Source organism: Equus przewalskii, chromosome 22, assembly GCF_037783145.1.
Source record: "Equus przewalskii isolate Varuska chromosome 22, EquPr2, whole genome shotgun sequence".
In the NCBI taxonomy this organism is placed as follows: domain Eukaryota; kingdom Metazoa; phylum Chordata; class Mammalia; order Perissodactyla; family Equidae; genus Equus; species Equus przewalskii.
This window is the reverse complement of record NC_091852.1, coordinates 14,652,405-14,664,500: the sequence shown is the minus strand read 5'-3', so window position 1 is coordinate 14,664,500 and position 12,096 is coordinate 14,652,405. Positions and strand designations below refer to the sequence as shown.

The following is a 12,096-nucleotide window of genomic DNA, read 5'->3' as shown; positions in this document are numbered from 1 at the left end:
AGACCTCATCCTCATTCTCTTATCTGAGCAACTGGGCCTCTGCTGCCCTTGGCTGTCTTCCCGGGAAACCCTTCACTCTCTCCTGTGTCGTGTCTTCGCTTTCTGGATGCTGTGTCTTCCATTTTTAGAAGAACATCTTCAAGTAGATTCTTGAGTATGGGGGGTTTGGGGTTGATTATTTGGCTGACAGAATTCGAGGTTGAAAATGATTCCCCAGCGTTCTGGCATGGCTCCGTGCTATTCTAGTTTTCAGGGTTGCTTTTGAGAGGTTGAGGCCATTTCGATGCCCATTCTTTTGTGTGTCATCTGCTTTTTCTCTCGCTCAAAATCTTGACTCTATCCTTGGTGTTCTGAAATCTCACAATAATGCACTTTAGTGTGAATCTTTGCCCAAGAATGATGACGAACTCTCTTGGCTTGGAAAAATGTCTTGTATTCGGTTTTTTGTAGCTTTTATCTGACCATTTTCTTTATTCTTTGGTTCTAGAATGCCCTTTAGTAGTTAGTTATGTTGGACCTCTTAGATTGAACCTCCAATTTTCTTAATTTTTCTCACTTTTATCTTTATGTTTATTTTGGTTATCTTTTTTTGGGGGGGGGAGAAGATTAGCCCTGAGCTAACATCCGTACCCATCTTCCTCTACTTTACATGTGGGACGCCTGCCACAGCATGGCTTGATGAGCAGTGCGTAGGTCCACACCCAGGATCTGAACCGGCAAACCCTGGGCCGCCGAAGTGGAACATGTGAACTTAACCGCTGTGCCACTGGGCCAGCCCCCTTGGTTATCTTTTTAATTCCTCACAGCTTTGTATTTGTTTTTTATTGCTATGTAACAAATTACCACAAATTTAGCAGCTTAAGACAACACCTATTTCCGTGTATTTTCTGTGAGCCAGAATTCTGGGCAAGGTGTAGCTGAGTTCTCTGCTAAGCATCCCACAGGCTGGAATCAAGGTGTTGGCTGGAGCGGGGTTCTCATCTGGAGCTCAGGTCCTATTTCATACTCACTAGTAGCTAGGAGAATTGAGTTTGTTGTACCTGTGGTACTGGGGTCCTCAGCTTTCAGAGACCACCTCTCTCCATAGACAGTTGACAACATGGCTGTTTGCTTTCTTCCTCAAGGCCAGCTAGAGATTGTGTCTCTGGTGCCACACCTTGTTTTGGGAAAAGGCCCACCTGATTAGGTCAGGCCCACCCAGTAAATCTACCTTTTGATGAACTCAGCATCAACTGGTTAGAAACCTAATTATGAGAGTGATATCCCATTATATTCACTGGTTTCACCCATATTCAAGGGGAGGGAATTATACAGGCGGTGTAAACTAGGGGGCAGGGATCTGGGGGCCATCCTAGAACTGTCTACCACAAGCTCTTTTTTTTAACTCTGTTACTTTCAAATAGCATCTTTTTCTTGTTTCATTAGGTTATAATCATTTTATATCTGTTATATATTAATTATAGCTTTTTAAAACATTTTTTGCTATTTGCTATACTGTGTCTTTTTCCTCTAAGATGCACTTATTTTGTTTGTTTTGGTCTTTCCTCAAATAGTAGAGGCTTTCCTCAAATACCTAGTGTCTTTGGCTTTCCACTCATGTGTAAGTGTGATTGGAAGTGCTGAGTGTTTTGGGGGCTTGCTGGCTGGCGGGCTTCTCCATGGAGTGAAGTGCTGAGGCCCTGGCTGTTTTGCTGGGTTATACCCATGCCACTATGAGTTCTCCTTCCCTCCCCACCTGGGGGGCTGTTCAGCTTCACAGAGAAGTATCCTCCAGCCTCCTGCCTGGGGCTCCATGCCTGAATGTATACACTGGGCAGTGGGGTAAATAAAGGCAGCTGGGAGAGGGATCTTACTGCCCAGTTTGTAGGTTTTTCAGCTGGCCTTCTGCTTTTAGTTTCCATCATTATTGCCACTTCTCTTGTACCTAGTGTCCATGAGTTTGGAAACTATCTGGTTAATTTCTCGGCAGGGTAATTCTACCCTCTGTACTGTGTCACCTGGCAGCACAGAGACAGGAAGGTGATCTGGGGTTCTGGGGTTCTAATTACTCCTTATAAACACTTTTGCCCAGTACCCTTGTTTTCACCCCATGCCTTGTTCCTGCTCCAAGGTATCCAGGCATCTCCAGTTCCTAATTCATGCTAGGTTTCTCCGAGGTCAGATCTGCCTGCTTCCCTGGTGTCTCCCTCTGCAGGCATCTGCATCTCTGCTTGTGCTCTGCCAAGTCAGTTTCTACTTCTCCATCCCATTGCGTCTCCCTGAATGACTCATCTCTCATCTCTCCAGTCTTCTTTCCCTCTTTGGAATTTTATATGATTTTATAACTTTGTTCTCACTTTAGGTTTGCTTAGATTAAACCTAAATTCATGTGTGTTTTCAATTCACACTTCATTTTAAAAAATACTTCTTTCTCTTTTTATCACTCTAGAACAAGTTGGGAGACACAGCTTTGCATGCTGCTGCCTGGAAGGGTTATGCAGATATTGTCCAGCTGCTTCTGGCAAAAGGTAAAGTGTATGCTGAGTTTATCTCATCTTTGCTTAGCCTGAAAAATAGGCTACATCAAATTATACCTTTTGAAATAGTAGGAAGAATAATAGGCTCTTTATTTTAAAACTGGGATTTTAATCTCTACTCTGACTGTATCACAGAGTGAGATGTCTTTATTTTAAATCAAGGAAATTGTTGAGTTTATTTGTGTAAGTTTTTAGTTATAAAGTAAAACCTTGGTAAGCTTTAAAATTACGTATATTGCTTTTAGTAAGAACTTATTGTACATTTCTGCAGGATTAAAGGGCCTTAGAAGGAAAGCATACTTGTGCATGTGTGTGTTTGTGTGTGTGTGTGCATGTGCATGTGCACATACAGAGGGGATCCTCTCTGAGAAAGCTGTGGGTAAAGTTGCTGAGGCCCCTGTTTACACAGGAAAGTCTTGATTGATAAGAAAGAATGTTGTGGCTGCAGTGTCCGGCTTTGGGGTGAGCAGGTGCTAGACATACAGAGAATTGAAGTGCTAGATGGATAGAGAATGAGTGAGGATCCTTTTTTCCCTGTTTTTGCACAAGTCAGAGTGAACAGTGGAGTTATGGGCTGACCATCCATGCATTTGTCTGTCCCATAAATATTAATTAACCCTTACAGAGGGCCAGGTATATCACCCTATACTATACTGTGGTTCAGAAGGCGCTCCATATAGGTTGCTTGAGTCTCCAGACCACAAGTCATATGGCGGCACTATCATTAGGGATCCTCGGAGCAATGTTGTAGGATATATGAGAGGAAACGTTTTTGATTTAAAGTATGTCAGTGATGTAAATGCCAGGTCTAAGAGATCAGACACTGTGAGGACCACTATAGTGCCCCTCAAAGATTATACAGAGTTCTGCTGTCTGATACGGCAGCCACTGGCCGTGTGTGCTGCTGAGCCCTTGAAGTGAGACTAGTCTGAACTGAGATGTGCTGTAAGTGCACAACGTACACCAGATTTTCAAGACTTAGCCAATAAAAAAGTAAAATATCACAATGATTTTTATATTGGTTACATGATAAAGTGATAACATTTTGGATATACTGGGTTAAATAAAGTATATTATTAAAATGAATTTCACATTTTGAAAATGTGGCTGCTGGAAAATTTAAAATTACATATCTGGCTCACGTTGTATTTCTATTGGGCAGCACTGGTCGAGAGGGACACAGGCAATGGGTGTGTTTCTTTTCTCTAGCATTGCTGTCTCTGAACATTTCCTATCAGGATAGAAATCACGTCTATGAGTTCTATAGTGTAATTTATTGTAAGATATGATTCGTCATAGACCTCTTAACCCTCAGGATTTTTGACCTGTAGCACAATGAGCGAATGAGGATTTCCACATAACTCCAGCTGTGGATAGATCTCAATCTGCTCAGGAGAAAGAGATTTTGACACACAGTTACCATATTCCGAATTAAACAATACTGTTTTTTTCTTGACTCAGTATTTTTGTACCTTCAGGTTTTAGAACATTTTTTTTGTTTGTTTATTGAAGAGGATGTGGTTGCAAAGGAAATGGTACTCTCATACCCTGTAGCAGAAAGTGTAATCTGGTGAAGCCTTCTTGGAAAGCAATCTGACAGCAGCTAGCAGAATTCCACATGTACATTTCAACACCACTTTTAGGAAACCATCCTTCAGAAATACATGTAGACAAAGATGTTGGTCAAGGAGGCTCATGGCAGTATTGGTGGTGATAATGAAAATTAGGAACAGCCTGGAGCCGGCCTGGTGGTACAGAGTTTAAGTTCACATGGTCTGCTTTGGTGGCCCAGGATTCGCGGGTTCAGATCCGGGGTGTGGACCTACGCACTGCTCGTCAAGCCATGCTGTGGTAGGTGTCCCACATATAAAGTAGGGGGAGATGGACACGGATGTTAGCTCAGGGCCAGTCTTCCTCAGCAAAAAGAGGAGGATTGGTGGTAGATATTAACTCAGGGCTAATCTTCCTTAAAAAAACCCAAAAATTAGGAACAGTCTAAGTGCCCCTCAGTAGAGGGATGATTAAATAAATTTTGGAACATCCACGAAATGGAATACTTATAAACGTTTAAGTAGACTGAGTTGTAAGTATGCATCCTACTAAGGAATGAGTACCATTATATATTAAGTTAAAAAAAACTCTTGGGTTCAAAAGGCACAAATTTCCAGTTATAAAATAAGTAAATCATGAAGGTGTAATGTACAGCATGGTGACTATAGTTAATAATACCATATTGCATTTTTGAAAGTTTCTAAGAGAGTAGATCTTAAAAGTTCTCATTACAAGAAAAAAAATCTCACAACTATGTGTGGTGATGGACGTTAATGACTTACAGTGGTCATGTCACAGAATATACAAATATCAAATCATTATGTTGTACACCTGAAACAAATGTTTCATGTCAATTATACAGCAATAAGAAGGATCAAATTACAGACCAATACATGTATTATGATTTTGTGTATGTACATATATGTCTGTGAAGGCCTTCGTGCACATAAAGGAGACGAGAACTGATGTCCACTTGTTGGGAATGGTTACCTCTGCAGAAGGTAGAAGATGGAGGAAGGAGGGAGTTTGCTGGGGGATGAAATGGGACATAGCGTTTTGTTCAGCGTACTTCTTTATTTTTTACTCTTTCACAGTGAGAATGTATTCATGAATTTTGATGTAATTGTTAACACAAAAAAATGACAAGGAAAAAAGCAGGTAGAAGATGGGCTTTGGGAAGAATGGGTTGCCTCTAGATTTTATTGTTACTATTCTAATTTGCATGAGAATATATTTCTAGATATAAAATATTAATCCCCTCAAACTCAACTCACATGGTCTTTTCTAAAGACCTCCTTGAACAGAAGCAGCAGCCAAGGGTGTATTGAATTTAATCCCCAAAAACTCACACTGAGGCACATGTAACCACTGGAGTCTAACTGATTTAGGATTTACCATGGGGATGGTAACTCCTTACTGAGAAGTTCACATGCAGTTCTATAGGGACTTGAAAGGCTATATTTTAATTGCACATAATTATCGCAAGTGCAGCAACAAGCTCCCTGATTAAAGATGCCCAAATACATTATAACTGTTTTGAGAAAGTTTTCCTATTTGGAAAAGCTTATTTCTTCAGCAGAATTGTTCTCTAGTTAGTTTTGGTGGAAAATGATTGGCTGCTGCTATAGGGTCTTCAAAAATGCCTAATTTACTTTTCTTGTCTTGGGGAAGGTGCTAGAACAGACTTAAGGAACAATGAAAAGAAGCTGGCCTTCGACATGGCTACTAATGCTGCCTGTGCATCTCTCCTGAAAAAGAAACAGGGAACAGGTATTTGGTTTCAATTCTCTCTCCTCTGGTGGCATCCTGACTAAGACTTATCAACGTAGTATGGGGAAAAGAGTTTTCTTGGTGATTGTGAAGTTAGATTTTATATCCTTGGTCTAAATCAGACACTCCGACATGAAACAGTACCCTCATGCAAACAGAAATTTGAAGAGATATTGATCTTTTACTATTTTTGTATGTTTCTTTTGTTCCTTGCAATCAAGTTCTAATCACCTTGCCTTGCATGACAGTCCTTAGCAGAGAACCGTGGTCTCCATCTCCTCGTTTCAGATATGTTTTTATGAGTGGTTATCTCCTAGTATTTTTTGAGTTAATCACTCAACAGCTCCATGATTATATTTTGTTTCTATTGGAAATGAGAGTATCAATAAACTATAATCAAAATTATTCTAGACTTTGTCAACATTCTGGTATCAATTCAAAGTACTATGGGTGGTTTTTAAAGGTAAAGTTTAGGTATACGTTCTTAAAGATAAAAATAACTATTGATGTGGGAGAACAGGTTTGAAAAAAATGAAAAGTTTGTATGGTTGTTTTGAAAAGGTGTTAAAGAAAAGGTGTTAGACATACCTGCATCATTCCTGATTACTATTCAGAGACAGGCTATTTATTTGACCTCTCAGTACAAAGCCTATTGAACATGTGCCCCTAGATTCATTCTAATGTGGTAATTCCTCAAGGAAATGCTGGGAGGGTGTGCCTTGAGCTCTTCCCATCCACCTCTCCTTTTTCCCCTTTTCATTCATCATCAGCCTCCTGGCCCATGAGAAACCCAGAGATGTAGGCAAAAGAAAGGTAGAAGATGATTTGATTGGAGGGAACACTTATTCTCTTTTTTTTCCTCACTTCTCGAGCCTTTCTCTACTGTATTATCTTATGTTTGGCACTTTAATACCATTTTGAAATATAAACCAATAATTGATAAATTTTTTCCACCATTTTTTAGAAAGGAACTAGCTCAATGAAGGGCTTACTTCTTGTAAGTCTTTTGCATTGCTACTCATTCTTCCAAACCTTGTTAGTATTGATTTAGAGTCTAGGGTTTAGACTGATCCATGTTAGTGGAGAATCACCAGAACAGCTTTTGAGAAATTTCCCTTACAGAGGTCAAGTGCATTTGTTTCCATTTTAACTTGAGGCTGTTATCACTTTCAGAGTTCTCGAACTTCTGTAATGAGATACTGATTTCTGTTTTTATTATTTGAATCAAATTCCCATTAATTTTTGAACCCTTGGAAAACTGTCTTCTCTCCCAGGTATCCTTTGATTTATGAGAAGAGGCAATGTTATGCTGTCCCATATTCCATTTCTAGCAGAAACAACAAATAAAGCCAGTCCCTGGTTTCCTGCTTTAGTCAATCAAAAATAGCAAACAGTCCCCCACTCTTCATGGCTCGCCAAGGGAGCCTCCCAGAATTATCCTCCTTATGTCATCAAATTCCCATCATAGCCCTCCTCCTGAGTCTGTTGTTTCTTTTGTTCTTTATCCCAGATATGTCTTGTTCCAGATTTTTATCTCTTTTAACTTCAGTTCAGAGGTAGTGTAAACCATTAAGCAGTTTGGGATTCCTTAATTATTCAAGCCATGGATGCTCTCTGGCAGAGCAAGTCTTTCTTTAAAGTAATTACTCATGCACAGATGGATGTAAGTTCTAAGTGAGCCTGAGATGGTACTCCCCGGCTACATTTTGACTGAGAAGCCGTGTTTGCAGCCATGTGGGAGAGACATTTTTACTTGAGGTGGACCTCCTCCTGCCTGCTGCCTTGGCTGGGTCAGGAAGTAGGACTGTGGCCTAACTTCCTTACTCTGCCACTGACTTCCTGTTGCTATATGAGTGCCTCCAGAATGTCCTGACCAAGGAGTAAGGTGTCTTATGAGCTGAAGGTTATCAGAGTCTTGTGCATCCCATGAGCTTGGTCGTGATAGGCAAGGAAAATAGCACACCTGCTCAGCCCCTGGAGAGCTGCATCCAGAAGCCCCCACATGAGTAGCTGGAGCCTGGGGAAGCAGGTGGCAGACTCTTCTTTTTTCCCCTCACTTTTCTAGTCTTTGTAGAGTAAGGTGGGGAGATGGGTACTCTTCCTCTCTGCTCACTCCAAGTGTCTTTAGTCAGCCTTCCTAAATTTGTATTGATTAGATAATGGATTCGTTAATGAGGTCACCTTGAGGCCTGGCACGCAGAGCCAAGACATGAATTTTCGTGTTACTTTTTCTCTCTTTTTTCTTGCTTCATTCCCCCAATCATCCAGTTTAAAAAGTTTTAATTTGTATTTTGATCCTAGTTGGAATGAGAGTGTGAATATTGGGCCTTATAGCTAATTGCCAGCATGAACTCTAAGCAGAAAAGGTGTATTCTGATATTGTCCACGTTTAAAAGCACGTCTTGGATTCCTTTAGGGACAAAACAATTCATATTACTTGTAGTTACCACTAAGGGTAAATCCGGGATATGGGGGGTAGGATCAGGGCAGTACGTGAGGGTTGAGCCCTTAAATCCTTTTTCTAATTTTTAAAAATTGGGGTATAATTTACGTTAAGTAAAGTACTTAAATCCTAAGTGTTCAGCTTGGTGATTTTTTTTTTTTTTACTGTGCTTACACTTACTCACCACAACCCAGATCAAGATAGAGAATATTTCTTACTCCTCAGAAGCCTCCCTTAGCATCCTCTGCTTCTCTCACCAAAGATTAGTTTTGCTTTCTCAAATTTGATATAAATGGAATCAAACAGTATGTACATTTCTGTGTCTAACTTCTTTCACTTAATGTTATGTCTGTGAGATTTATCCACTTGATCGTGTTTATCCGTCCACCATGTATTTATTGACTTGTTGATTTATTGTTTGATTGTCTTAAGTGCTGGTACTTGACTTGGAACATGTAAATCCAGGGCAGTGAGATCGAGGAAGAATGGGAGTGAGGTAGGGAGGATGGCAAGTTTCTGGGAGATAGGTTACCATACTGGTCAGGCCCCAATATGGGCTATAAAGAGATCGGGCTCGGCACTCAGGATTCGCCATATGAGAAGTTTCCAGAGAAACTATGCCTCAGAGCTGTCCACTACAGGAAGGGAGGATAAGGAATTTATTTGCCAGGCTCATTCCTGTCTCTTGATTTCCATTTGGTCAGAGTTTGCTCCACGGCAAGTCACCTTTCTCTTGCTAGCAGGAGAAATGAGGTTAAAACAAAGTGCAGAAGTAACCACTGAAGGACAAAATATCTCAAATGGGCAAAACCCAGGATTGTAGTAGCAGAGTAGAAAGGGAAAGAGCTTTGCTGTTTGTCTTTAGCTTGAAAAGCTACTTTTGCCAAGTTCACAGCCAGTCTGCAGTTCCTCGGTGTGTGTGGGATAGAACAAAATATATTCCTCCCAATTCCCCAGAACCCCTCTTAAGGAGAATGGAGAAGAATATAGTCAACCTGGAGACTTCTGGCGGTTTGAAAGCCGATGTGAAATCATTGAAGCTTGCCTCTGTTCTGCTCACATCCACTTGTTTGTCTTTTATCTTTTCTTCTCTCTTGTGTAAGATAAATCGGTTTCTACCTCTGTTGTGCTGACTCCCCCTTCTCCCTTCCTTTGTCTGAGTAATCGTTTTCCTAAACCTTAAGACTCTTAAAAAGACTACAATATCATTAGCATACCTAAAATTAGTAATAAGTCCGTAATATCATCAAAGGTTTTGTCATTGTCCAGACTTGCTATTTTTCTCATACAGGTTTGTTTATTCTTTGCTTATTTATTTATTTACTTTGTTTGTTTAAGTCAGGGTCCAAATAAGGTCAATTTCTAATTGATGGGTATGTCTCTCTTAGTTTTTTTTTTTTAAATCAATGTTTCCTTTCCCCTCATCAACTGTTTGGTTACTCAGAGGAATAGTTCATGTAGTAGGGGCAGAATAAGGGATTGATTTTTGCCCTTTATTTAAGAGTTTTCAAAATAACGCTCTGGTTCCCTGTGATTCTCTGAAAGGGACCGATGAATTTTCTTTGGTGTACGTTGAAATATTTGCTGTGTTTTGATCCATTATAGTTAGTATCTGTATTGATAGCCTGTCTTTGGCTGGTGGAGGTCTCCTCAGGTTGGTTCCTGAACCCCTTTAAAATGATGCTGTCTTTAAAAGGATCCTTGCTTTAGGACATGACAAGAGGTTCCAGGTCCACCTTTTCCTTTTCTGACCCAGATTTCAAATGACTTATATCTCCAATGAGCTTAGGGATGTAGTATTTAGAGACTATCACCTGGGTGTTATAACATAGATTTATTGAGCTCTAACAGAGTGCTTATACTTGCATTTCAGTTTTCCCCTAAAATTATATGAAGCATAACCCGTTGCTATAGGAATTTGACTAGGCAGGTGAATAGGTGAACAGTTAAAGATCAGATGCCTTTTGAGCCCTATTTGAGGTTGATTTAACATTTGATGGGGTTCAGCTTTTTCTATTTCAAAACTTTCATTTATTTATGTTTCATTTCAGTCTTTCGCTTCTGAGTATACTTTTTTATCAGTGTTTTCTAACATGAAACTGAACCTTCTGTTTTCATTCTCTTTCTTTTCTTTTTTTCCCCCCTACTATTAGTTATCTTTCTACCCAGTGACCTTGCCTTCAGGTAAGGCCACGGGCTGCCGACTGACTGAAGCCACGTGTGCACTTGTCACTGAGAGAGGAGGTTGGAAGCACAGTTGTCAGAGTGGAGGGGCTTCTGGTGTGTTCCACGTTGGTCACGGCGCATGTGGCTGGTCACATTTTGTGCGAGATGAACTAATGGTACCTCAGCACCATGCGCTTTACTTTTTGGCATGTCTAAGGAATGTGTGGACAAATGTATTTGTAGATGGATACGTCTCTGTGGCAGCAGAAACTGAATAGTTAGGCGGAAAAGCAAAAGTTGAAAAAGATCCTCGGAGAAAGTACAATCCTTGGATCTGAGGAAAGATTACAATTTGTTGAATTGTCAGGAGCTTTGAAAGTGAAAACAAAATCCAAGCAATTTGTAATTTCTCTCTTTTTCTTTTTTCCCCCTATTTCTTTTAGATGCAGTTCGAACATTAAGCAATGCTGAGGACTATCTTGATGATGAAGACTCAGATTAATTCCCCTCCAGAGCTTTGAGATCTAAAACTTCTGTTGCTTTTGCCATTCCAAAACCTTGTCTTTGCCAGAGAGTGTTGGTAACTGTCTGAAAAAAAATGTCTATGTGAACGTGGCAGTATTGCACTGTTTGAGTAGAACGTGTAAATAAATAGTTCTCACCTTCGGTTTGCCAATAAGTGACTGGATACTTTACTGTATAAAGTACATTTTTGTTCACCAGAGTAGAACAAGAAGAGATTATTTCTATTTATCAAGCTAAAGGAATTTTAAGAATTTTTTTCTTTAAAAAATCAAGATGGTTTTTTTAAAGTTCTTTACCTCAAGGATTGAGATATTTTGAATGGATTTTTCAAGGGGGGAAATGCTTATTGTAATAATAAACCAAAAGACTTAACAGAAAATTGTCAGCTGTTCTGACAAAAATAAACATTTTAAGAGACTTTATCCCTTTCGTCTGTTTTTCTGGTATCACTCTTTGCTGGTAAATAAATAAAGCTTTTTATATTTATATTTAGCTAAAGACTGATTTTATTTCTTTAAATTATATTTTGTATCTGTTAGCACAGAAACATCAAAATAGCCAAATTTCTCTTCAGTCTCCTGTATCTGCTTTGATTAAAGTTGACAATAATCTTAAAAAGATACACTTCTAATGAAATACGTAACTTTAATAATTATGAGACTTTCAATTTTATCTCCAAGGTTATATATACATAGTATGAAGAAGCTCAGCAACTCATTACAGTTTGCTTAAGTTTTGAAAGATTAAAAAAATTGATTTCCTGGGGCTGGCCCTGTGGCTAAGTGGTTAAGTTCCCACTCTTTGCTTCTGTGGCCTGGGATTTCACTGGTTCGGATCCTGGGCGTGGACATGGCACTGCTCATCAGGCCACGCTGAGGCGGCATCCCACATGCCACAACTAGAAGGACCCACAACTAAAATATATCACTATATATTGGGGGCATTTGGGGAGAAGAAGCAGGAAAAAAAAAAAAAAAGATTGGCAACAGTTGTTAGCTCAGGTGCCAATCTTAAAAAAAAAAAATTGATTTCCTTATGGAAGAAGCCATACTCTTCCATAATGGAGTGAGGATCCAGGAGCCATGAAGTTTGTTTGTATTCAGGTTTTCACTTTGATAACGGTTG

At 39.7% G+C, this 12,096-nt stretch overlaps 1 protein-coding gene across 1 annotated transcript in view; it reads left to right on the top strand.

The window, feature by feature from the left end:
* The window catches only part of OSTF1 (osteoclast stimulating factor 1), a 51,649-nt gene extending 40,186 nt beyond the window's left edge, over nt 1-11,463 (top strand). Inside the window, exons 8-10 of the mRNA XM_008531060.2 lie at nt 2,429-2,507; nt 5,739-5,837; nt 10,890-11,463. Of these exons, the coding sequence (XP_008529282.1) occupies nt 2,429-2,507; nt 5,739-5,837; nt 10,890-10,948 (237 nt within the window). The 3' untranslated portion in view covers nt 10,949-11,463. The remainder of the gene's footprint in view (nt 1-2,428; nt 2,508-5,738; nt 5,838-10,889) is intronic.
* The last annotated feature ends 633 nt before the right edge of the window (nt 11,464-12,096 follow it).